Source organism: Rhinopithecus bieti, unplaced genomic scaffold (genome assembly GCF_001698545.2).
Source record: "Rhinopithecus bieti isolate Rb0 unplaced genomic scaffold, ASM169854v2 scaffold_425, whole genome shotgun sequence".
Lineage (NCBI taxonomy): Eukaryota > Metazoa > Chordata > Mammalia > Primates > Cercopithecidae > Rhinopithecus > Rhinopithecus bieti.
In genome coordinates, this window is record NW_016803361.1 from 2,270,378 (window position 1) to 2,296,346 (window position 25,969).

The 25,969-nt window shown below is 51.4% G+C and overlaps 2 protein-coding genes across 5 annotated transcripts in view; one reads left to right on the plus strand and one right to left on the minus strand.

The window, feature by feature from the left end:
• R3HCC1L (R3H domain and coiled-coil containing 1 like) overlaps positions 1-1,780 on the plus strand; it is a 110,455-nt gene extending 108,675 nt beyond the window's left edge. For all 4 annotated transcript variants that reach the window (XM_017880390.1, XM_017880400.1, XM_017880395.1 and 1 more), the window contains one exon: positions 975-1,780. In XM_017880390.1, coding sequence (XP_017735879.1) covers positions 975-1,042 — 68 coding nt within the window. In that variant the 3' untranslated portion in view covers positions 1,043-1,780. The remainder of the gene's footprint in view (positions 1-974) is intronic.
• Positions 1,781-4,555: 2,775 nt separating this feature from the next.
• Positions 4,556-24,876, minus strand: LOXL4 (lysyl oxidase like 4). Its single transcript, XM_017880414.1, has 15 exons — positions 24,758-24,876; positions 19,337-19,645; positions 18,627-18,805; positions 17,546-17,751; positions 16,006-16,044; positions 15,644-15,863; positions 14,827-15,010; positions 14,495-14,649; positions 13,629-13,796; positions 12,448-12,610; positions 10,424-10,667; positions 9,225-9,340; positions 8,431-8,567; positions 7,929-8,040; positions 4,556-5,847 (listed from the first exon to the last, which is right to left on the minus strand). Exons 2-15 carry the CDS (start codon positions 19,611-19,613, stop codon positions 5,777-5,779), a joined length of 2,271 nt encoding a protein of 756 aa, XP_017735903.1. The 5' UTR covers positions 19,614-19,645; positions 24,758-24,876; the 3' UTR covers positions 4,556-5,776.
• Positions 24,877-25,969: the final 1,093 nt, after the last annotated feature.

Here is a 25,969-nt window from a genome sequence, read left to right on the forward strand (position 1 = left end):
AGATATAGTGTAGGAATGTTGTAAAGGATTCTGCTGATGAGGAAAGATACATCAGAATAGCAAGTGTATATTCTAAATTCATCTCGATTTCTGTAATCTCCCTGATTCATGACTTGCTGAATCTTATACAGGCATTATCAATTTGGAACAATAAGAAGGAAGCATTTAGGCTTACCATCTATCATGTAGGCTTATCACCATTTTATGGTTTCAAGATAAATGACTAGCCATGCAATTGGAACTGGTATTGTGGCACCTAAAGGAGTGCTTGAGTCACCAGACTGTTGTATGGTCCGTATTTTCTCAGACCTTGGTGAAAGTGTTAAATGGAGAACCAAGCTTCCATATAAAAATTGAAGATAGATTATCCAGATTTGTATATTTTTTGTTTTTAGAAATAGTTTTAGTTTTCCATATTATAATTGTATATTTCAGAAGATTTCTGGCTCCTGGAAGTGCTCTGAAAATACTGAAATTTGGTTTGCCTCTGAAATATTTTTTCAATAAAGTTGTAGAGGGGAGATATGAGTAAAGCCCAGGGGCTACCATTTCCATTTAAGCAACAAAATAGAATATCAATACATATCCTTGATACCTATTGAAATATTTATAAAGATCAGTAAGCTGGGAATAATGGGCAATTATGTTGAAGCACTAAACATAGTTGAAAAGTAGAATTTAAATATGTTTTAGCAAGACTAGAATCTGAGTCCTACTAGATTCTGACTTATTCCATATACTTCTATTAGCCTCATATTTTTTATTATATAGTAATAAATGTAATGACTTATAGTAGTATCATTTTCACTTACAAAGCACTTAGGAAGTTAAAGGAATTAACTCTTGGAATCAGGTAAGAGAGACCAAGATATCCACTTGTCTCATGATGAAAGTTTGCCTTGTAATTTGGATTAAGGGAAAGTCATTGATTATATGAAGTAGACAACCATGGTTAACACTGCTCTTATTTACAGAGAGAAAGCGGTTGGAAGCCAAGCAACGGGAAGACATCTGGGAAGGCAGAGACCAGTCTGCAGTTTGAACATCACTCAATGAAAGGGATAATTCCATGAATCAGAAAATGTTTCCATAGTCTTCAGATAAGAGGATCCTTCCAGAGCTCTGTGTACATGCAGATGTGCATGTTAAAGAGATAAAGTGATCGAGATAAGGACTGACTGGGTATAGAAGGAAGACAGACTTCTGTCTTCACTCCTAAATGCAGTTCTTTGGAATCACCCTACTATGGTGGGCATAGTAGGGAGCCATCAACTAGGAAGAAACATGGGAGATGTGAATTCCAGGAGTCCCCTGGACAGGGCAAGTCATGTTAGCGTGGGTCACACTTCCAAGATATTTAAAGCAAATACAAAAGAGAGCAGAGGATTCAAACCACAAGAATGGGAGATTTAGGCCCTGCAAAGGCAGAGCATTCCTTAGTACCTCACAAAACAGAATAATACTGGAGGCAGAGTAGGGGGTGGATAGAGAGTGGTTAGTACAAAGAGACAGAACAGTGTCTGGTTTACTTGGCCTACACAGAATCTACACTGCTGGTTCCAGAACTCCAAAGTTGGTGAACTACAGGAGATGTGGGTAGTTAGACTCCAAAGTTTGTACTGAGCTCAGTGCCTGGGACCATTCCAGCTATACTGCAGCCAGGGGGGATGCCAGCTTCATTCCTCAGAGTAAACCAACCTTGGGAGCTGTGTGCCAGTTCCAGTGTAAGCAGTAATACCATGTTGTAAGAGCAGACATTAAAGCCCATTTTATGACATAACACTGTGGCGTTTGTTGGGTTTTGTCATTCCAACAAGAAATAGGAGAGGAGCTTTCTTCTTATCCTCATGCCTATAGTGCTGTGCATAGGTTAAATGGATCTGTTGTTTTTCTTGAATCCCAGTGAGTAGAGAATTGATCATCTCTCTGCCTCAGTATACTACAAAAGTGATTATCCTGGGACTGGTATCTGGTAGCTTCTCTCCTCTTCATATCTTCCTTGTGCACCCTCATTCCAACCTTTTTCTTGCCTTCTGCCATCTCTGCAACTCTGATACCCTGAAGAAGACATGTGGCACACCAGCGTGTTCTTGATATGATCTTCTCAACCTATGCCAGAGGGACTTGGCAAGCAGCACCAGACCATCCGTTACGATGACGAGCAGCCAGGATAAAATAAACACCTCTGGGCACTGAGAGATTTCCTAAAGGATGTGGACAAGTCAAAGCCATCAACTCAGGCTTTATCCATCTCATATCTGCATTCTCAGTGTTTTTGGAAAGTAGTTCTGTGCTGAAGAAATGGTAGCACTAGACCTTAAGGTGCCGAGGTGGCAAGAAATAGTGGCTCATTGTGCTTTCAGCTAGGGCAACAGCCTCATTTTTTAATGATTTAGTGCCCATGACAATGATGGATTATTAGCATTATCTAGAACATGGTAGAGTAGGGCTCTATTCAGATGTTTCTCAAATGACACTGGCCTTGGATCTTGATCCTTACCCAACTATGCCTGCTGCTATTGAGATATTATAGCCTTCTCCCCTTTCCTCAGCATTGTTTTCCTCATTCGTGGTCGGTTCTACTAGTGTCCTTTGTTCATGTTCAGTGACTCCATTCCAAATTTAGGGATGAAATAAGTTGTTCTCTTGACCCTCTCCACTAATACTTTGTCCAAGTGCCCCTCTCTTTGGCTTTTAGCAACAAGACTTCTGCTCTTTGTCTTTATGGAACAGACTTCTCTAAGATAGTTCTGTTTGAACAGTACAGCTCCATTTGAAAGGAAATGCAGGGAATTGTAGCCTGACTTCATACTGAATGGTATACCTCTGAGTTATACCTTTGCTCTGTTTTGGTTCTTCAAGGCCAAGAGTGACCTTGGGCAGTACAAAAGAGATGACTACTCCTGTCACTTGTCTGTGAGGATGCCTCTTTCTGGCTACACTTTAGCTTTTAAAGGCATTGTTAGTGGTAACATAAGCCCCATGTTGATTTCCCAGTTTTCTTGTAATCTTCGTAATTTCAGTAACTTACTTTGGTTCTCATTCTAATGCTGTATGCTAGTAGTCTATCCTGTTTTTCAGCCAATAGTCAGCCACCTCTAACTTTCAGATTTATCCTTATAACCAGACCCAGAGAAAGGATTTTTTTTTTTCGCCTACACTCGAAAATTATGGAGTGTTGCTGCTTCTACCATTAGTAGAGAATGTGCTTTTTAGTTACATTATTCAAGCAGTTGGGATTGATGTACACTAGCTGGAGGTAAGAGCTCCTGCTATGACCCAGCACAGACTATATTGAGCTGTTCCAGATGGGAAATAAATCCTTGGGCACATCCAAGCCATGCTTTCTCAAGATGAGTTAGCTGAAGAGCACCCTGTAGCTGCCACTGGCGCCCTTGTTAGATACTCAGGAAGATAGCTAATGTACTCTGCTGTGCATATGTGTTGAACATCTAAATCTCAGGAGTACCTAGAATTTAGTAGAAAAGTACATTTCCCATGAGTTCTGATATGCTCTCCATAGAGTGAAAGTCTTTGTAGAATAAAGGTAAGTTAGGCTTCTGAAGACTGACATTCTTAGCACCTTAGTGTCTCTGAGGCTAAAGTATGCTGAGGTGAAAGTCTTCTGACATTTTTGGTTCTGCCTGGAATTTGGTGGTTGGTCTTCTGTTAACATTCCTCATCTAGTTATAAGTCATGCCAGCCACCAGTCTTCCCATGTCCTTCCCTTTCAGCTCAGAGTTGTAACAGCACAACCCTTCTATGGCCTTTTGCAAGAATTAGAACTGACTGCACCTATCAAACGTGTGATGTAGCAGCAAGGCTGAGACCAGAGCCGGTGGCTGGCTGCCTGGCCTGCTTTTTTGGGCCCTCTTAGAAACTGGATCCAGCAAGCAGCTGTGAGTAACCACCCTGCCTGAATCTAGTCATCAGTCACCACATGCTCCCCTGCTAGCTGCACATTCTTTCACAGACCATTAGCTGCATGTGTGAGCATAATGTTGTTACTGTTCGGGGGATGTTTGCTGAATCCAACAGGAAATCAGTCCTTCCCTTGTTTACCTAAACTGCCATGCCAAAATATAATGCTCCCTCTGCCTAATGAAGGAGACGAGGGAGTTGAGGAGAGGTAAGGTCGGGGAGAAGGAAGAAAGCACTTCTTTGTATTCACAGAGGGTTCCCCTTTTTACTCCCTAAGGAGGGGGTAGCTCTTGTGATGTGGTGGCTCTTGTGATGTGGTGGGGGTAGTGCTGTTGTAAATCTGCTCCATCTGCTACCATTTATTTTGGCTTTGCAGCCTTTATTATAAAAGTTTACAATCCTCAGACTTTACCTTCTTGTCCCTATCCTTCACCCCTTAACCTTTCTAACCCATGTTTCAGCTCTGAGCCTGGGGAGGCTGACTGGGAAGCAGTCTTATGTCTGATTGGAGAAATGTAGATGGGCAGTCACGAGAAGCATGTGTGCCCTGTGCATCCCAGGCCCTGGCTCTGTGGGAGGGAAAAGGGTAGGACTGTGGTTTTGGGGCGTGTACATAATCACAGCTGGTCTGGTCTTTGTAGCAGTCCATAATGAGCAACCTTTTTTGGCATTAGGGTGTCAGTCCTGTAAGGATCATCACTAAAGTTTGTCTCAGTGGAGAAAAGATCAAGAATCATGTCAAGAAGACCATGGGGTTTTATTCTACTTGAGCGAGAGCAAATCACAGCCCCATCAAGCAGGAATGGTGGCCTTTCCCAGGTTCCATCCTTAACTACACTGACTGTTCCCCCTTCTGATTTCTCCATGGTCTTCTGTCTCTCACTCTGCCAGACTTGTTTTCATATCTCCATAGAGATGAGTAGCTTGTTTGATGTTCTTTCCATGGCAAAAATTTATTCAATGCAAAGTTCACTTCAGACACTTGGTTGGGACTTGAAGCTTAGACCAATCCTGAGATGCGTGATGATCCTGAGAGAGATCAGACTGCCTGCCAGGTAAATCGTCCATATTTTTTCCTTGGCAGAGGCCCTGACAGGGCCCGGGATCCATGTTACCTCAGCAGTCTTTCTGCTTGGCCTACTCTTGCTGCTCTGTAGGAAGGCCCTATCTGGCCATTTCTGTGAAACTTGCCCCTTCTCAAGCACTCAGTAACGGTTGGTGTTGGCCCATCAGGCAATAAGGGGATGCCCGAGGTCTGTGCTTCCAAGGATAATAGAAACACCCATGTGTGTGGTAGGATAAAGGTAAGGACACTAAAGAACAGAGTGTGAGAGGTGACTTGTAAATAATAACAGATGAAGAAAGGATCGGATCCACCAGCTTCTCTGCCAGTTGTGATTTTGATACAAGTTGTGTTGCTTTGAGCTCCTAGCAGAGAGCTAACACTACCTGCTGTGTGTTTTGGTATTCTGTCCTATACTCCTCCAAGACATTTGCAAAGCACCACTTAGATGGGGGACTGGGCCATAGTCCATCCCTAAAGAACTGAAAGCTCCTGAACCCCGCATCTCTGTGGCAAGATTCAGGGATGACTGGGTTTCCTTATAGAAGAGGAGCTCAGCTGAGCAAAGCCTGGAAGCCATATTCCAGGCCCTTAGTGGGTAGGCCCAGTGCCATCCTGAAGAAGCAGTACCATCTGGATTGGTGATCTTGCCATCAAAAGGCTTCCTGAGCAGGTTCTTGGTGCCCCTTGGCACTGGCCCTTTTCCTCTGAGTTGGGACTCTGAAGGGCATGGCTCCAGTAAGCTGAGGTATCTGGTGTATTGGCAGCAGCTAGGAGTGTGCAGTGAGGGCTTCAGATGAGGTTGTTCCTGAGACGCTGTTCTTGCTCCAGGGAGAGTTCTGCATTGGCTGGGTATGAATTCCCTGTGGGCCAAAGGAAAACAGGTAAGCAGCCAACCTTACCACAGTCTCATCCCGTCCCTGACAACTTACATAGATCCACTCTGCCCAGCTCATCCTTTATATCAAGTCAGTCATGGCATGGGCACAGACACCAGTCATTCTATAGAAATAGGGCTGGGACAGTTGTGTGGTTTCAGGAACATCAGGAAGAACAGGCTGTTGATTGGAAAGGGTTGTGCTAGTTATTCTCCTTTGCCTCCCTCCCCAGGTTCATTCTCTGCCCTTTTTTTTCTGTGTGCCCTAGGAAGCTGACCCCTAGCGATTACATCACTCTGGTTCCTTTGTCTTCTTTTTTTTCGTGTGAGTTGGGTCAATGGAAAGCAACAGCAGAAGGTCAGAGGGTGGAAGGAGAGAGGCCAAATATTCTTTCCCCTACTTTGGCCCTGTGGTTCTGGCAGTGATGGTCTATGACTCCTGCTCCAGCTAGGTTCACCCTCCTTCATAACTCTGGCTTGCACCTGGCTGCAGAACAGCCCTTGCCCCTCTTCAAGCCTAAAGCAGATAACAGTTTTCCACTTTATTTATGCTTGATGTCTCAGCACCCCTTGTTTCGTTATAAATAGTGCTTTAATTAAATAACCTCAGACTCTCACCTGAGTGTGCCTTCTGTTTTCTGTAGGGACCCTGTTGGGTCCTAAACACTGGCAAGATGACCTGCAGGACTGCATTATTTTTCTTGTCCTTGTCACTGCCTGGGAACCCTTGCAGCCTGATTCCAGCATTATGGAGGATCTGCTGTCTCCGTGTGTGTAGATTTGGATTCTAGTTCCTGGTTCCTCTCAATATCCCTGTTTCATTTAAGTGGCAGCATAATCTACTCAGCCACACAAATTCAAAACCTTAGACTGTTCTTCCTTTTCTCATTTTCGTCCATCTGTTGCCACGGTTATTTTTTGAAAACCTAAATGATCTTTTGCCTCCTTGACTGAAATTTGTCAATAGTTCCCAGAAGCCCACAGGATAAAATCCATTATCTTAGAACTATCACAACCTTCCCTGCAAAAAGCTCTAGTACTTAGTAGGTTTGAAGTATACAGCCTCATTTTACAAAACAGAAAACTCAGGTCGTGATTTCCTCACTGTCTTCCAGCTAGAAAGTGGTGGGACTGGATTCGGGAACCAGTGACACCTTCCGAAGCCCAGTCCTGTGCTCTTTCTTTACTCCTCCCATCTTTGACTTTGGCCCCTCCTTCAAAACTCAGCTCAAATACTACTTCTGTGAAGCTTGTGCTAGCCCCCATCCGGTTGCTTTCTGTCTGTGCTTGCTCAGCATTCAGTCCACACATTAGTAGTACTGGGGCTATTTGCATGTGTGCATACCCCATCTGACACTTAGATTCCCAGTGTCTGGGGCACAGCGTTCAACACAACAGTGAGCCTTAATAAATGTTTGTTGACTGAATGAACAACTCTGCCCATCCCACCGCACATATGCAAGTATGGGTGTGAATGCACATCCCATAGCAAATATAGGCATTTTTAACCCTTGAAGATAGAGGGAGTCTTTACTGACAGGTAGAACAGCCCCTCTTCTCTGACCCCACTGGATGATGATGCTTCCTTTGATGCTACCAATCCTGTAAGTGGCCCTGTTTTCCATGGTCCCCTTCTTGCAAGCAGTGATCACAGCTGGAGACAGCAACACAGAGCAAGAGGACTTCTACTTTTACCTGTGAGGACCCTAACCCTAACTTCTACATGAAAGAGAAAGGAAAAATAATGGACTTGAAAATACTGACATGGCTTGAGGTGACAGGAAAGATTCTAGGACAGATTGGAAACTGAGTTTACAATCGAACAGCCTTAAGTGCACACAGGGATATAGAAGATGTAGTTATTGGGTGAAGCCAATGGTCTGACCAGTTCTAGAAGTCTGCCTTGTAAGATGTCAAAGGAAATGCATCTCTCTTCCATCCATAGGCTTTTACAAACCACACACATACAAGTCACACACTGGAGTGTGGGAGCAGAGAGTAGTACATTTACAGTCTTCCAGCTCCCTGAGCCTATACATGACTGGTTCCACAGTGGCTCGGAGTTACCTGTGTGGCAGTTGTGCAGCCAGACCCGATGCCCATCATACTTGCAGTGGCACTGCATCATATTGTTGGAGAAATCTGACTCTGCCACCTCATAGTGGGGGTTCACAATCACCTGGAGTGAAAGAGGGGACAACTGAAAATGGATGGTTTGGTTTCTGAATGAGTTGACTCTGGCTGTGATAATCCCTTACATGTGTTTCTATTTGCTTCATTAATTCTTACAATTACCCAGGCGGTAGGCACTGATGTTCCCATTTTACAGATAGGGACTGAGAAGTTCCAACTGAGAAGCTGATTTATCCAGTGTTCACTGAATCAGGACTCAAACCCAGGTTCGCTGGATCCAGCTTGAGTGTTACTTCCCTAATAGGACAGCTCCTTTTAGTGACAGGCCTGTCAGAAACCCTATATGGGAAATTCTCTCCCTTCATTTGCCCTCAGGGAAAGTTTTAGAACATCTGGAGGAAATTGGGCTCTGTGGGGAATCCCCCAGCCACCTTACCTGGAAGATATAGTTCCCAGGGCCCACGTCTGTGATATCCACCCATTGGCAATCAATGTCATGCCGGTAGGTGTCCCAGCATCCTACAGTCACTCCCTGTTCCCCAAAGTTGGCACACGCGTAGCGCCGCTGCAGTCCTGTAAGGAAGGGGACAGCTTTTCAGACAGGAGCAAGCACTCTGCTAGGTCTTTTATTTGCTTTACCAGTTCAGTGTCATCATGCCTGGTTCACAGATTAAGGACTGTCAGAGCTAGAATCCTGCTATGAATCCAGCACCATAACAAACCACATTTGTGACAAAGGTATGATTCATTTGATTCGTTTGACTGCTCCAGTGCAAATCCCTGTTGAACTAGGAACTGTGGTTGGAAGATTCCAACCCTCTTGTGCTAATTTATTTATGCATCTGCCTATCCATCCTTCCAACCCTCTAAAGATCCAGTGTTTACCATGCAGTTCCTAAGGGTTAGGGGCTGCGGGTATACAGACAGGAAGCAGACAATGCTTGCCCTCCGCGAGCTCAGCAGAGATAGGACAGGTCTGCAACTCTTTTCCAAGACAGAAAGTGCTGAGTGTTTTAAAAGAAGAACAATGTGCGTGGGGAATTCAGAGGAAGTAAAAACCTCCTGTGTAAGATTTTAGAAGGTAAGAAATTGCCTTGATTGCTAACTTTTCAAGCCAGGGTCTCCAGGTGCCTTGGGCTGCTGAACAGAGCGGAGAGAAGCCTGATCCCAAAGGGGCTGAAGAACATAACAAGAGGAGATGCTGGTAGGTGCTGACAGGAAACCACATACCTGTGGGGCAGTTTGTGTCCTCCAGACAGAAGCTGGCCTTGTGCCCCTCAGCCACCTTGGAGCCATTGAGAGTGAGGAGGTCATAGTGGGTGAAGACTTCAATGCTGTGGTAATGCCTGCAGAAGGGATAGAGCTGTCAGTGCGGCAGCAACAGGAGAGAGGGGCCTCTCTGGAGGGGCTGGTAGGGAAGACAGGCACCAGGCCCCATCATGACCCAAGAGGAAAGTTATAGCAGGCAGTGCCCTTCTCCCTCCCAAACCCAAGATTAGTATGACACAGAGCCTACTTTGCTGGCATCCCTGCCAGGCAGCAAGCACAGCTGTCCCCATCACCTAGGGTCTCAACCCAGGCAAGAGGTAGAAGCCCTGCCCTGGTCGCCTCCAGGAGGCTGGTGCCTGACAGCAAGGCCTGAACTGGGGGGAGAGGTGGGGCACCAGGTCTCTGAGCAGCCTAGGAGCTGAGCTGCTGGGAAGAGGGTCCCTGTCAGCCTGGGACCAAATTGCTACCATTGATTCCAATGCAGTTATAATGACAGCTCTGTTCATGCTACAGGGAAAGGTGCTTATTATCTCAGGCGAGACCAAGTCCCAAAGTCATTGCCCATTCCTCTCCACTTTCTCCACCCATGACTATGTTCTGAAGAAAAAAGAATGCTGCCTTTGTCACAGGCATTGTCTCTCCCTCTCTCTGGTCTGGAAGCTCCTGATAGGAAAGAATGTTCATTGTCCCTTTTTTAGTGCCAGTCTGTTCATGCTGTTCTTTGAGGGCCTTGCCTTGCTGCTGAAGGAACCAGCGAGCTTTTCCTGCAGAGCCAGCACCCTGGATGGGATGTCTATTTTGGGCCTCCAGGTTCCTGGGAGTCCCCACTTTACCTGGCTTCTGAAGACAAGGCCTGTGATCCAACATAGGAAAAGTGTCAAATACCATTCTAACAGAACAAATCTGCTGGCGGTGACGCCTCTGTGGGATGTTGCTGTGGGAAACAGACCCCACGGGCACCACTGACATAGTGAAGGTGAGAGCGATGGAGGGGCAGGTGGATGCCGCTGTCCTCACTGCCTCCTGCAGGCAAGGCCAGCAAGGAGAGCGCACACCCCTCCCTGGAAAGCTTGCCTGTGGCCAGGGAAGGACCAAACTGCTCCCTGGACCCAGCTTTTTGTTCCTAACCCTCTAGTGCCAAGGCATGGGCAGGCTCTAACCTGTGGCACTGGTGCCAAACCCAGCTATCGCGTCCAGTCTTTGGACGAAAGTCTGTCCGGCCCAAGTTGTAGATCTGTGTGGAGAAGCGCAGTAGGCGCCGGTATCCATAGGGCCAGTCCATGTGATCCGCAGACTTGGAGAGGCAGTTCTCCTCGTGGGCACAATACAGCTGGCTGAGCGGGCGGTCCTCCAGGTAGGCTGTCTCCTGCACTAGCTGGGCGTTCATCACCAGGTCTGGTGCACCTGGGGCAGCAGAGGTCATGGCAGTGACTTAGAGGGTGGAAAGGCAGCCAGTCTTAGTCTCCAGCACAGAGGGCAGGCTTGCCCCTGGATTAAACCCTCTGGGAGGACCCCAGAAAAAAAGGGCAGTTTTAAGTGTCAGGAGATGGTGAGTTCTAATAACAGTTAAAGGAAGTCTATCACCTTAACCTGGGAGGCAGCTACAGTGTCATGGTTAAGCTTGCTGGGTTTGGAGCCAGGCCACCTGGGTTCGTTCTTGGCTTTCTGACTGTATAATTCACCAGCTGTGTAACTGCTTAACCATTTTGTCTCTCATTTTCATCATCTGTAAGATGAAGATAATAGTGATATTAATGTGATGACACCTGTAACATGTCTGGCCCACAGTAAACATGTGGTTGAAGTAAGCTAGTATTTCTTTTGTAAAATGCTTTTAAGTCTGTAAAGTGCCTTTATGTAGCTTAGTTCATATAATCCTCTCAGAAAGCTCTGCTGATACCTAACTTGGACACTTTGCCTGTACTGTCACTAAAAATCATTATCACTAAAGTAGTCCTGGGCGGAAGTGAGGCCCTGCCACACCGCTGACCACAGCGTGCATGCTACCTGGGCCGGCCGGCCGCAGCTTGCCCCAGGCTGGAGCCATCTGCTCCTGGCAGTTGGCCATGTGGGGCCCTGTGGTATATATTGGAGAGAGCCAGGAAGTGCCCACTGACAAAGAGTTCCTTAGGGAAAGAAGGCGAGCTTTCAGAAAGAATGAGAAGAGAAAAGGGAAAGAAAGCAATGTGAAAAGCCAGGGAGGAAAAGCAGGTGGTTACAGAGGCTGCAGGTTGGCTGGCTGTGCCCAGCTGCCATGAAGCATCCATCAAATGTGTTCAAGAAGAGAGCTGCCACTGTAGGCAGTGGAGCAGGGAGGGGTTCGAGGTTCCCAGGAAGGGGAGTCGAGTGGGGAGCAGGCTCCCCACGTGCTGGGAGGCCGTGGTGATGAGGAGACCCACTCTGATGCCCCATCCCTGCAGGGGAGGGTCTGATGGATGGGCCCAGGGTTCTCACCAGGGTTCCCTGGACAGAAAGGAAGCCAAGAGCTCACTGACAAAGGTTAAGGATGTCTTGGTGTTGAAATTTGGCCAAGAAGAAGGTCAAGTGGCCACTTGGGTAGATGTTATCTGTAGCCTTTGGACTGGGTATAGTCCATCTTGGCACTGACCTGGTTGGGAGACGTCAGAGTTGCTGCTGCCGTAAGAATCTGGGTTTGTGGGGCAGAGCAGTGCCACAGATGGCCTTGTCCCAAAACCTTTTGGGTAAATCCCACAGCTCAGGAAGAGAACACACAGCTGGGCCTTGGCCCCCCCGGGTGTGCTCGTATTTATATGTCCTCTACGACAGCTTTCAAACTGCTTTTCTGACTACAAACCACAGTAAGAAATACATTTTATGCTGTAACCCAGTACACACATAGTTCCAAGGAAAAACTGCCCTTGCTGTTTTCTGTCCTGTTCCATTGTTTGAAACTGTTGTTCATAACCCAAAGTTGAAAACGGCCGTTCTGTGTCCTTGTGCTTTCTCATGTTCTCAGTGTTCTTTCTCACAGTAACTCCGTGAGGGGGCAGGGTATGGATCCTGATGGGACGGGTGATTTGGCCACACAGCTGGGAAATGGCAGAGCTGGTACGTTCATTCCCCCATGCTGCTGGTCGTAGGCCTGGGACCAGCATGCAGGGCCTTCCCTGAGGAGGAGCACAGGCCTACCTGTCCCCAGCCCTGTGAGCCCTCCGTCACTCACTGTCCATGCAGGAGACTCCAGCCAGGAAGCGCCCGCCGCCATGGGAGCAGTGCACCGGCCCGTGCCTCTGGCACTGCTGCAGGGCCAGCTCTGTGCCTGAGCAGCGCACCCCGCTCATCACCACCTCTTGGGCCCTCGGCATCCCCGACCAGTACCAGGTTTCCTAAGAAAACAGCCAGTGTCACCCAATCAGCGTGACTCCCATCTGAGGTGTGGCCCCAGTCATACCACCCCCACCAGGTGTGTCCAGCCTGGGCCCGAAATCTTTAGTGATGAGAACCCATATTCCCTGGGGCAGTCCATGACACATTTGGACCCTTGTGATGTTAGAAATCCCTTCCACGTATGGAAGTAAAAATCCACCCACCGTAGCTTCCACTACTAGCCCTACACGCCTCCCTCTTCCAGACAGCAGAGGAGGGTCCTGTTCCCCATCCTTCTGCCCAGGGGCTGTGCTCCCATTTCCCCAGCTGCTTCTCAAGTGGCCCAGATCGTCATTTGTGCTCAGGGTTGCCCAGTCGGCATTGTGCGGCAGCCCAGTGTGGGTGCAGGTGCAGAGGTTTCTCTTGCAGTCACACCTAAGTCCTCTTGATTTTATTTTTTGATGTATTTTAGATCTATCCACTTTTTTCCCCTGGACTGCCTGGTCCAGTCCAGCCTCATTTCTCACCTGGGCTACTACAGTAGCCTCCTGAGTGTGTTTCCTTACATTCATGTTAGTCTCCACCCAACTGTTTTCCAAACAGCAAAGGAAGAAATCTTTTAAACATGTGGATTGCAAGTTTTGAGTGATCTTGTCCCTGCCTCCTCTGCCCTCATGCTTGACAGCACTCTCTCCAGAGCCACTCTACAACCCCTGGCCCTGATTTCCTCAGCCGAATCAAGCTTTCTCTGGCCACAGGGCTTTTGCATAAGCTGTTCATTCCTCCTCCACCTTGTCTGACTAACTTCTATTCATCTTTCCTGCAGACACAACTGTGTCCCTCATTGACCATTTCATTAAGGACTATGTCTTCTTGTTTACCACACTGTTCCCAACACTCGGCATCATGTCAGCTCATCGTTTCACTCAGTAATGAATTGCCAAATGGGTAAAGAGGCAGCAGCTTTAGCACAGGAAGTTTTGGGCCTCAGTCCAGGAGGGTGAGAGGTCATGCGGAAGAAACAACACAGGGACCTACCTTGTGGGCATGGATGGCAAAACCCAGGCCGAGCTGTCGGCAGGCCACCATGGCTTCGGTGAGCCCCCAGTTTTCACTGCACACACTCCCCCAGCGTGGGACCCCGTTCACCTCCACCTGCACCTCCAACAGCCCCTCCTCAGGGATGCGCCCACCAGCCAAGCGCACCTGCAATGGTGAGGGGTGTGTGAGGAGTAGGGTAGCCTTGCAGGGAAGAGCTCAGGGCTGTGAGCCTGGAGGGCTGCTCAGACCAACTCACTGTGTCGCCCTAGACAAGATAGTCCCCTTCTCTGCCTTGGTCTCCTCTGTAAGGTAAGGACAGTGTAGCAGGTAGTCTAATGTCCCTGCCTACTAGAGAAATCTGACTCAAAGTGCCTGGACCAGGGGCTCTTCTTCCTGCTCTGGCACTTGTCCTCCACCATTAATGACAACTGGCAATTTGCAAAGGGCTTTCATGCCCCTCGCCTCATTCACAGTGACCCCCTGAGAGTGTGAACCCCGTTTTACAGTGGCACCAGCGACTTGCTCACAGTCCACATTAGCACTGACACTGCCCTGAGCATCCCACACAGACTCCCTTGTGCTGACAGCCCTGTGGCTGTCTTTCCCAGGCACCTTCTTTCTCAGCTTCACGGGGGACCCGAGACGGGTGTGGGAGAGCACATCCATCTGCAGAGCCCCTGTGACCTCTGACATTTCGGAGGGGCTGCAGCCAGGCCGGCTGTAAGGGAAGGCAGACTGGTGCCCAAAGCAGAAGTGCTAGCCGCTTCTCCTGGACCTCTCCCTGCTAGCTTGATGTGGTGTCCTGGGGGCTCCCCAGGGTTTCCTGGCCCCCAGCCTGAGGCCATGCTCAGACCCAAACTCACCTGATTCTGAAAGCCCATGTTAGGGACATTGCACCTGACAGCAGCATCATTCTCATGTTGACAACCATTCTGGGACCCTTCTAGGGCAGGGCAGTCGCTGAGGGTCCGCTCATACCCCCTGCAGCGCACCTCACTCAGGTGGATGGGCCCTAGCCCTAGACAGGGAGAGAGGTGCTGTGTGCAAGGCTCCATCTCCGTAACCCCGCACTTGTGGCTTCCCCTTCACAGAGGGGGAGAATTTTCTGTCCTGGCCCCGTCACCCCAGGGCCTTCAAGACATGGACCAGTGGCATACCCAGGCCTTCTCACCCCTCCCCAGGCCACCTCACTCACCTTGGCCCAGCCGGGCCCCAAAGAGGGCCTCCCGAGCAGAGCCAAAGCCCAGCTGACGACACACGACACTGGCAGAGATGAGGTTCCACCTGTGGTCACAGACCGTGCCCCACTGGCGGTTCACGAGCACTTCCACCCGGCCCTCGCCCATCTGGGCCCCGGAGCGCAGGCGCACCCTCAGCTCCTGCTGGGAGAAACCTGCTTCAGGGTCGGCCGAGGAGGAGGCAGCCAGCAGGGGCTAAGCCACCACAGCAGAATCCCAAACGGGACTCCTTCAAGCTCCATGGCGGTGGCCAGAGCTAATGGTGGGGAGTTCCAGTCCTGCCTCTGACTTCCTATAGCTGTCATCCTGGATAAGCTGTTTTTCTTGATCTCCATTTCTTCAATAACCAATCACCACCACAGCCTCATCAAAGATGTCGTCTCAAGTGTGGCGCTGAGGCATCTGTACCACCTCACGAGGCCACCCCAGTGTGGCGCTGAGGCGTCTCTACCGCCTCATGAGCACTGGCCGATCTCTTTATAACAAAGGAGCAGGCTCAGTACTGGCCCTCAGCGGGATGTAGTTAGGATTTAATTACTGTTTTTATGGTCACCTTCTATTCAAGGCGGGTGATGTCAGCTTTCCATTTATGGTAGGGCTATATATGATTCCCTTTAAATACATTCCAAGGTTCTACAGTTCTGTGATTCACTCTCCTCCTCCCAGTCTGGTTCCTCTCTCCTGCATGTCCTGAACCTCCCTGCATCCCTCACCAGGCAGGGTCCCGCCCGTGCCTCCAAGCTGTGGTGTGGGTGCAGGGCCCCCAGGGCTCACCTCTGCCCGGGACCCTTTGCGTTGTGGCTTTGTCTTTCGTGGGCGGAAGCGAGGCCCTGCCACACAGCTGACCACAGCGTGCATGCCACCTGGGCAGGCTGGCTGCAGCTTGCCCTGGACTGGAGCCACCTGCACCTGGCAGTTGGCCATGTGGGGCTCTGTTCCCAGGCAGGTGACCTGGTGGATCCAAAAGGAGTTCTTATTCGTCAGGCTCTTCAGCCTAGAAGACAAGGGAGATTGAGGGTGGAGGAAGGGCTGAGGGAAGAGCGTGAGGACTAAGGGAGGCCAAGGTAGAAAGGAGGGGATAGAGGCCCTTCATGCCACACCCTGTTGCTTCCTCCCCCAAGGGTGCTGCTCCTCACCTAGATTTAGGGTCCCTCATCTTCAGATCCCAGACTTTCCTGTTATGGGAGAAAACAGATAGGAGATGGAAGGGGTGTGGAAGTCCCACCCCCTGCCACCTGGTTCCTCATAGTTGTCCTTAAGTTTGCACAGGACTTTACATTTTGTAAACTTGTTCATAAATCTTATTTCAATGCTGAGTTTCACAGCAGCCCTGATGGGGTGGCCACCTGACAAATAACAATTTTACAAGGAAGGCAAGCAAGGTCCCTCAGCCAGGCCGAGTGGGGACAGGCAGATCAAGCTTGCCCTCTCCGAAGTCCAGAGGAAGGGGAGCATTTAGGGAGGGCCCAAGAGAAGGGGCCCTCTGGGGACAGGTGGGAGGTGAAGGCCTTGCTGGTGGGGGCGGCCCCAGAGACACCCAGGCTATCATCAAGCCTGCCCTCCTCATGGGTGGCAGGCGAGTCAGCGAGACCTAGGTGTGCAATTACCAGGCAGGGGGAGTCGGGCTGCATTCCAGGATCCCCAAGGATGGAGCCAGGGGCTGGCCACCACTCATGTTTCCTCAGGACAGTGGTCCTCTAAGTCAGAGACACAAGGACACTGCAACAAGGGCCTTGTAACCCTTTAGGGAAGCAGGATCAAACTGATTGGGGTGGATGAAGCAGATGACTCACATGTACTACGGGAGATTTCTTCCTTGATGAGAAACACAAGTCTTCCCTGACACGGATCTGGCAGAACCATGACTGTGGCTGTCGTTTACTGGTTGATGGAATCAGCTGTGACAGTTCAGCCATGTTTCTGACAATATTTTTATGTCTCCTCTCTCTAGGCTCCCACCCCATGCCTTGCTTACACGCAACCCAGTCACAGTCTGGCTTGGACCACACCTGAGGAAATTCATGAGGGAAGAGTTGGGATATTCACAATGGAATTGAGGATGGAGGCCCAGAGGCCCTACCCAAAGCCCTAAAACCAGTCACTGGCTGAACTGAGGCCAGAACAGTTTGTCTAAACTCTACATGTGGGTGTCACTGAAAGTATCTGCAGGGAAGTCTAGGGTTTTAACCAGGGACACGCAGTTTTATGTTTGATTGTTTTCACGGGGCCGGGAGGGGGCGCACATTCTGTACCTAGTCAGTTCTGTTTACATAATTCAACAGTGCAGTGTTTACTTTCTGACTGTTTCTAGGTATTTCCCAGGATCCTGAAGGTCCTCCTCATTCACTTTCCTGTTTATTATTCTGAGGCACCCATGAAGCAGGAAATCCGGGCACATTCCTCAGTAGGGCCTGTTTTCTCTCCCCCAGTCCCAACACCTGCTGGATGTCCTGCCACAGACAACACCACTGCCACTCAGTCCTCACTGAACTCTGCGAGGTCCCACATGCCACACACATCACACACTCACCTGTGTGCACACTTACTTGCCCCTTACATGAGTCCACACTCAGGCTCATGCACACACCCTACATCGCATGCAGGCACATGGACACACACTCAGTCCCTGCCCCACAACCCTGCCTCCTGTGGGGCTTACACCAGCCGCGCTCCTACCTGTAGTAGTGGCTGTCGACAGGCACCTCGCTGGGGAAGCCCAGCATCCCGCACACCACCCTGCTGTTGTTCATGGTCCAGCCCTGGTCACACACCTGCCGCCAGTGGCCCTCATACTTCACCTCCACGGCTCCCTCAGTCACTGGGCTATGCTGCTTGGCACTGGCAAGGATGGGCTTGAGCCGCACCTCCTCCAGCCGCCGGCCCTGCAGGGTGCACAGTCACCTGTGGGCCTCGGGACTCCCCGCTGCAGATCTTCATGCAGAAAGGCTGGGGCTTGGAGCTTGTAGAGACCATCCCACCCAGCCTCATCGTTGAACAGGCCAGGAAACTGAGGCCCAGAGAGGGGGAGGCATTATCAAAGGCCACAGAGTAAGTTCAAGGCAGAACCTCAGCTTGTCTAAGCCCTTTCCCTCAGTTCCTTGAATTTGTCAAACTGGAGAGAACTAGGCAGATCTGGCCCTCCCTGGGATCAGGATGGGAGCCCTTGGAGTTTGGGAGGCTTTTGCTGGGCATGGAAGGGCCTTCTCCGTGCCACCCTGAGAGAGCTGAGATGGGCATAGACCAGCCACTTGAGACCATAGCAGGATCCTTTGGCCCACAAGACCCCCCAGCCCTAGCCCTGGGATGACTTAGACCAGTACAGAGTCCCCTTCACAACGTGTTTCAGTGACCAGCTGTCCTGAGGCTGGAGGCTGCCTGGCAGCAGAGCCCTGCCCTGCCTGCTCCTGTTTGGCTTGGGCTGTTTTTAGCTCAGGGTTGTTTGTGCTGGGACGAGGCAGCAATTGTGGCCCGGCCTCGTGGATGAGGGAGCCCCTTACCCCACTGCTGTCTCCCTTATGGGAGCAGCTTCTGTGATTCCCAGTGGGGTCAGCTGTGGTCCTCTGGCCTGCCTTGCCTCAGGCTGGGGCCCTCTATTTATGTACCTGCTGCAGGGCACACTCAGGAATCGGGGCCCATGGGATGATGCTCAGTGCAAACTGCACCCTTTCCCCTTGCTCCTATAGGCCTACCTTCTGGGAGGCTCTCTGTCCTCTGACCCAGCCCTTGGCTCAGACCAGAGCCTGAACAACCCCCTCACCTGGGGCCCAAGGGCATTGGAGACGGTTTCAGAAAGGTAGCCACGATGGCGCCTGGGGTGGCATATCACCCCTACGTCTTCAGAGTGACTGCAATCACTGACACCCCAGCCATTAGACCCGCACTGGTCCAGGGAGCTCTCCGTGCCCACACAGCGCACATTGTCCAGCCAGATAGGTCCTGTGGAGTGGGGGTGATGCTCAAAGATGGCACAGAGAGGCAGGTCACAGGCTCTGCCTCCTGCATAGGACCCCATGCTTACCAAGTCACCTCTTCCAAACCCTGGGAGAAAGTGGCAGAGAGGAGGAAGTTTGGGTCTCCTGGGGAATTCGTATTTATAACCCTGCCTGCTACCTCCTTTGGGTACTGGGTCTTAGAAAATCTGTTTTTGGAAAATGCCAGGTAGCTCTAGGAATCAGACCTACCCGTTTGGCCATTTTTTCATTCAACATTCTCTAAGCACCCACTGTGTGCCAGTTGCTATGTTCGGGGAACTTGGAGTTTAGTGGTGGTGACGGCAGTGGCCTTATTACAGGAGAGAATGGGAGGGTGGGAGCAGGGGCTATGTGCAGCTGAGGCACTCAGGAAATGCCTTGTGGAGGAGGTCACGTGAGCAAGGTATCAAAGGATGGGTGGGTGTCAGTGAGTCCAACCCGAGAGAAGACTGTTACCATCTCCTTGCCATCCCACTGGGTGGCACCAGTCACTCACCCTCCCCTTGGCCATACTTGGCACTGTGGGCCCAGGTCAAGGCAGCTTCAAAGCCCAGCTGGCGGCAAGCCACTGTGGCCTCCTGGAGAGCAAAGTTGTCATCACACACGGTGCCCCACTGGCCCTGGTGCAGCACCTCCAGGCGGCCCTCCTCTGGCTTGCTCTCTGGGCCCACCAGCCGGAGCTTGGTGGTGCCCAGTGACTGTGGCCTGCTGGGAGCGGGCTGGCCTAGCAGTAGCAGGAACAGAGAGAAGGTGACTGGTGGGGACCACGCCATGGTGACTTCAAGGACAGCTGAGGTCAAGATACCTGAGGAATGAGTAAACATGACAGTGATCACCACCTCTACCCAGATCTCAGGCCTCTTCAGCAATTTGGCAGCTCCTGGCAAGACAAACGAAAGAAGACCCCCTGAGAGAAAGAGAGTGAGTGAGAGAGAGAGAGAGAGAGTGTGTGTGTGTGTGTATGTGTGTGTGTGCATGCATAGTGGCATTGAGTCTGGGCCAGTTTAGCTGATTTGGCTCAAATCCACCACATTCGCCATGTGACCCTGAGGAAGTTTAAGCTTAACCTCACTGAGTCTCATTCTCCTCATCTGTAAAATGGGGATAGTAATCTCCATCTCACAGTGTTGTTGAGTGTTAAATAAAACACTGTATGGAAAGTGCTTAGCAAAGTCCTAGCATTGGCAAGTACACAATAAACAGCTGCTATTACATACCTAAAGTCTTATGTGTAGGTAGACGAGGTCATCCACCCTTTGAGTCATGGGGGAGCCCCCAGGGTGCCCTCAGGTCAAGACTATCTACCCCAGGGGCACTGCCACCACCTTCTGATGTTCCTAGTACCCTAATCAAATGTGTGAAATGTCGCCTTCACCCTAGAAGGCACATGGAAGGCTGGAGCAGAAAGGGCTATTAGAGGGGCATCAAGGACTCCATCGCTCATTGGCTGTGTGGGTCAGGCAAGTCTCTTCAACTCTCTAAGTCCTGACTGTCTCTTTTCCCTTTTTTTTTTTTTTTTTTTTTTTTTTTTTTTTTTTTTTTTTTGAGACAGAGTCTCGCTCTGTTGCTCAGGCTAGAGTGCAGTGGTGCAATCTCGGCTCACTGTAACCTCCGCCTCCCAGGTTTAAGCAATTCTCTGCCTCAGCCTCCCGAGTAGCTGGGATTACAGGTGCCCACAACCATGCCCAGCTAATTTTTTTGTATTTGTAGTAGAGACGGGGGGGGGGGTTTCACCATCTTGGCCAGGCTGGTCTTGAACTCCTGACCTCGTGATCCACCCGCCTCGGCCTCCCAAAGTGCTGGGATTACAGGCGTGAGCTAGCGCACCTGGCCCTGACTCTTTATTTCTAAAGGGAGGAGATGGAACCACGTATCATCTGATCCCTCCTGCAGCTTGGATAACCTATGATAGCCTCGCATCCATCTAGGTGTATGATTCATGCAGATTCAATACACATTTTTGGAATACTTGCTTCAGGCCAGGTGCTGGGACACAGAAATGAAGACATCAAACACCCTCCCTACCTTCATGAAGCTCAAGCAAGAAGAATTAGGGAAGCCTTTCAAAGAAGGGACACTTAACCTGAGCCTTATTGGGCGAATAAGATTCTCCCAGGTGAGAAAAGGGGCATTCAAGGTAGAGAGAAGAGGACTAGGAAAGAGGGAAAGAGGTGAGTTTGTGCAAGAGCAGGAAGTGCCCTTCTCTTACCCCAGACTATAGTGTGGGGGCTTGGAGGAGAAAGAGATGGAGGGACGAGCTGGGGCCAAAGATCAAGGGCCTTGTGTACCACACAGAGGGTTTGCCTTCATCCTGTAGGAAATTAGGGGCCAGGGGAGGGTTTCAGGCAGTAAACAGAGAGGGCCTTTGTCTCCAGGAGGCTGTAATCAGATGTTCTTTGGGTCCTTAGAGAGAGGATGAGGCTGGGGGCAGTTCCTCTCCCCCTCACACAGCAGCCTTGGTCCTGGGACCAGCAGGTGGAGAAGGGCATAGAGGAGAGAGTCACAACTGGTTAGAGCTGTCAGAGACCTCTGGAGCCACCAAAGCTGAAGCTCCTTCACCCCGAGGCTCTGCTGCTGAGGGGAGCTAAGGCCAACCTGGAACGGGATGGAGAAGACGGGCTAAGAAAGCTCATTCTGATGAGACCTGCCTCTTCCACGGCCATGGGGGAAATCCTGCAGCTCATCCGCTTGAGTGGGAAGGCTCTCACAGGCCCCTGCCACTCTCACTTCCATGGATGGCATCTGCCTCACTCCCTCTCAACAGCCTTGGCCAGCAGGGCTGGGTGGAGTGGGCTCCTAAAAGTGCACTAGACAAGTCCTGGGAATGAAGCTCCACGGGAGTGGGGATGTGTCGTGTCCCCAGTGTCCAAAATAGTGTCAGGTGTGTAGGTGGCGCTCATTCATATCTGTGGTTGCATGGGTGGGAGGTGGCAGCACAGTGCTTGAGAGCGCAGGCTGGACGGTCAGACTGCTGGGGTTCAAATCCTGCCTCTACCAGTTCACTTCTAAGTGATCTTGGGCCAGCGATTTAGTTTCTCCCTGCCTCAGTATCTCCCTCTGAAAAGTGGGGATAATAATAGCAACTATCTCATAGGATTTTTGTAAAGATTAAATGAAGAAACATTAAACCCTTAGAAGGGCAAGCATTCAGTAACAATGAACTACTACTACTATTATTTTTATTATTATTATTATTGAGATGGATTTTTGCTTGTCACCCAGGCTGCAGTGCAATAGCACAAACTTGCCTCACTGCAACCTCCGCCTCTCGGGTTCAAGTGATTATCTTGCCTCAGCCTCCCAAGTAGCTGGGATTATAGGCATTCGCCAACACGCCCAGCTAATTTATTTGTATTTTAAGTAGAGACAGGGTTTCACCTTGTCGGTTCTTGAACTCCTGACCTCAGGTGATCCACCCACCTTGGCCTCCCAAAGTGCTGGGATTACCAGTGTGAGCCACCGCACCCGGCCAACAATGAACTATTATTAACAGCTACTGTGAGAGCTATGATAGAACCATTGGTCTAGATTGGTCCTACCTCCTCTCTATACAAAGAAGGAAATGGAGGCCACGTCCGATCTCAACTGCAAGTCCTTGGCACTCCTCTTTGCAGCATTCTCTAGATTTGCCCCTTTTCCCTCCATGCACACTACAGAGCCTAGATGCTCCCCTCTCCACTCCCTGAGACTGTGTAGGGGCTGCCTTCCCATTCTCACCTCTGCAGCTCTCCCGCTCTGACCCCTCCCACACTTCCTTTCCAGACTGAAACACTGTCTTCTGCATGTCAGGGCCTGTGGGGGCTCCCAGCTGGCTGTCCCACGAGCAGAGTGCTCTCCATTGTTTCCCATTCCCTCCTCCGTGCTCCCCGGAAGAGTAGGTAGATAGCCAGGGACTGAGCCAAACCACTCCCCAGATGGCAAGAAAGGATGGGATGGATCGGGCTCAGGTCCCTCAGCTGTTAGGACCCAGTGGTCACACTGGGTCTCGGCTGAGTGATGACCACACCTCCTCTGCCACCCCCAGGAGTCAAGATGCTCCTATCTCTGCCACCAAATTGTGTCTGGTGTCAATTGTTTTCCTTTCTCTGAGTCTCAGCTGCAAAACCTGTAAAATGAGGGGGTGGCACTCGAGGGCCCCCCTATACAACATGCTCTGATGGGGCCCAGGGTAGGCTGGGCAGGTCTGCTGTTTGACTGGTGGCTGAAGTCCCCGCCCCGCTGAGGAGGTCTTATTACAGGCTGTGGACAGCCCCAGGCCAGCAGCTCCTTTCTCTCCAAGGGACCAACCTGAGGGCATGGGAGGGCTTCTGCTGTAGGACCCTGGGGTCTGGGCCAGGGAAGCTCTCTTCCATGAACGCTGCTGGAAGATAGGGGGATGGCAGTGGGAACCAAGAGTCAAATGCAGGGAGAGCCCCTCTTATCAGCCTTCCTGCCCACTATAGGCCCCCCAGAGCTTTTGCTCACACCAAACTATAGCCTTCATCTCCCAGCCTCTAAGCCTTTGCTCTCTCTGTTCCTTTCCCTCTAAGATTGTTAAACTCCTACACATCCCGCGGCACCAGCTCAAATGCCACCCCCTCCATTAAGCCCTCCCACAAAGCCTTCCACAAAGCACATTGTATGTTTGCTTCCTGACGCCACCACCAGACTGCACGTATCTGTTCCCCTAGCACTGAGCACAGAGAACCAAGCTGTGCATCCTCCCTCAGAGAAGGAAGCAGCCTCAAAAGTGGCCGTTACTTTCCCAAATGAAGGAGAAGGGGACAGAGGAGGGAAGGAAGGTGGAGGGGAAAGAGGAGGGGAGGGAAGTGAGGATAATAATTACAAATTTTAAAATACAGATTAAATACTTATCTCCATTTTACAGACGAGAAGATAAGGTCCAGGGAAGTCAAGTAACTTGCCCAGTCAGGATTCAAACCCAGGCAGCCTGGCTAGACACCAGGCTCTCAAAACCACCAAGAATGAACATTGAAAGAGGGGAAAGAGGAAAGGAAAGCAGGGAGCAGACTGAAATTCCACCGTGTTCTTGTGGATTTATGACCCAGGCCCTGATGTGAGGGCACTGCGCAGGGTGCTCTTTGCTGAATGCCACCGAGTGACAGATCCAAGACCTTGCCAGCTTGAGGCACAGAGGCACCTGCTCCAGGTGTGCCAGGAGATGCTGGGACCTGGCCTGACCTAGCACAGGTAGGGAGGGCTGGAAGACAGCAAATGCCTGTATTCAAGAGAGAACATGGAGGGTGATGTCCTGAGGGCGCAGCAACTTTGGGATGGCTCATCTCTTCTCTGCAGTTCGGCAGCTCTTCTCAGCAGCCTCCTCTCAGCCCTGTGGCCTCCCCGGGGTTACTGACTCTGTGGACCCGAAGCAGTGCCAGCAAATGGTCTCTGAGCTGTACCTGTCCGGGCTAGGAAAGGGGGGGCTCAAAGTCTTCTGTCCCCTTCCCTTCCGTGTTTCTGTCACACGCTGACCCCCAACATAATCAGCTCCGGTCTGGATAGTTGGAGAGCCCAGATCAGCCCTGGCTCTTTGTTCCCCAAGTCGTAAGTGTGACATCTGAACCTGCCTTGCCCCTTCCCTGTCTCCTCCCTGGGAGAAGGTAGAGCAATGGTTACACACGGCCACAAACAAGACATGCAAGCACCCCTGAGGCCTGGGCGCACCACTCAGGGCGGGACTTGGGCCAAGCTCCCAAACGTGGTTACTTGTCCAGTTGGAAGCAGGTTGGCGAGCGACTGGAGGGCTGGGCTGAGGGTCCATGCGACCCCCTAGGCCCAGTCTCCAGGAATCCTCAGAGGCCTGCAGACCCACAGAGAGACAGAAGTACAGACGGGACAGCAAGAGGCAGACCAAGAGGCAGACGCGGGGCCAGGGGCCAGGGGCCAGGGGCCAGGGCCAGGCCAGGCGGGGGCTCACCAGCTGGAGCGCGGACGGTCCGGGGCTGGGCGGGCGCCGCGGCGGAGCAGCGCTAACGGGCTCCCTCCCTGGGCGCCCTGGGGCCTTTTTATCCGCCTGCCGCCGGCGGCCCCCCAGCCCCCCCCAGCTGGGCCGCGGAGAGGCCCGCAGGCCCCGCCCCGGGCGGCGTGGAGGGTCCGCGCTTGTCCCCCGCCCCGGCTTCCCGCGCGGCGGCCGTCCGGACACGGGCCCAGGTGGCGGGGGCGCACCAGGCCGCAGCCGGCAGGGGCCGGGAAGTCCCGGGGCGGGAGCCGCAGGGGTGGGGGGAGCGGAGTTCCCGGGAAAGGGCGGCGCGGGGCCTGCGACTGTTTTGCAGGGAGGGCCGCTGCGGCCTCGGGAGTCCCTCTCCCAGGCACAGTTGCCTCTTTTGCCGAACGAGGTAGTGACGCTCACCTAGAGTCCCAGTCCGTGAGTCCTGCTGAGTGCCAGGGCCCCCGGCACAGCGCCCTTCGCGCGGGAGCGCCCGGCTGTCACAGGGGCCGAATCCCATGAGCTCGGTTTCTTAGGACAATGTGGACGCTCTTTCGGGGAGGCCCGGGGCTCAGTTCAGAGAGGTCGAGGTGGCGCGGTGCAGCGGTGCCCTACTGCAGGAACACGCGAGTCCCCCCGAAGTTTACTGTACTAAATACCTCCCCCCGCCCTCTGTGTGAAACTCCGTGCTGCCCATTGTGCAGTTGGGAACACTGAGCCCCAGGCGACGTAATTCTAGGAAGTTTGGGTTTGTGATAGGCAAATACACAGTGAATGCGAGAACCCCTTCACAGAGCTGAGTGATGTAGTCCTGGCCCTTGTCAGACTCACGGGAGGAGGGTGTTAGTACAGAGAGCAGGGACTGTGGAATTGAAGAAATGTAGACATGGCTGACAGAGAGGAGTCCCATCAGCTGAACTGAGCACTTAGGTGCCTGAACCCCAGTCCCAGCCTCCAGTTTCTTTACCCTAGACCTGGTCCTGCCCTGAGCCTCAGTGGCCCCATCTGTAAAATGGACAGAGGGTTCCAGCCTCCCGGTTTCCTCCCTAGGCCCAGAACTGCCCAACCTGGTCTCCCCTCTTGCCCCCACCCTGCCTGAATGTCCTTCCAAAGGTTCATTCATCCCACAAGCCTTTATTGATTTTCTCCTACATGCTAGACAGGGTGCTGGAGTGCTAGACACTGGGAGGGGGCCTTCCCAGT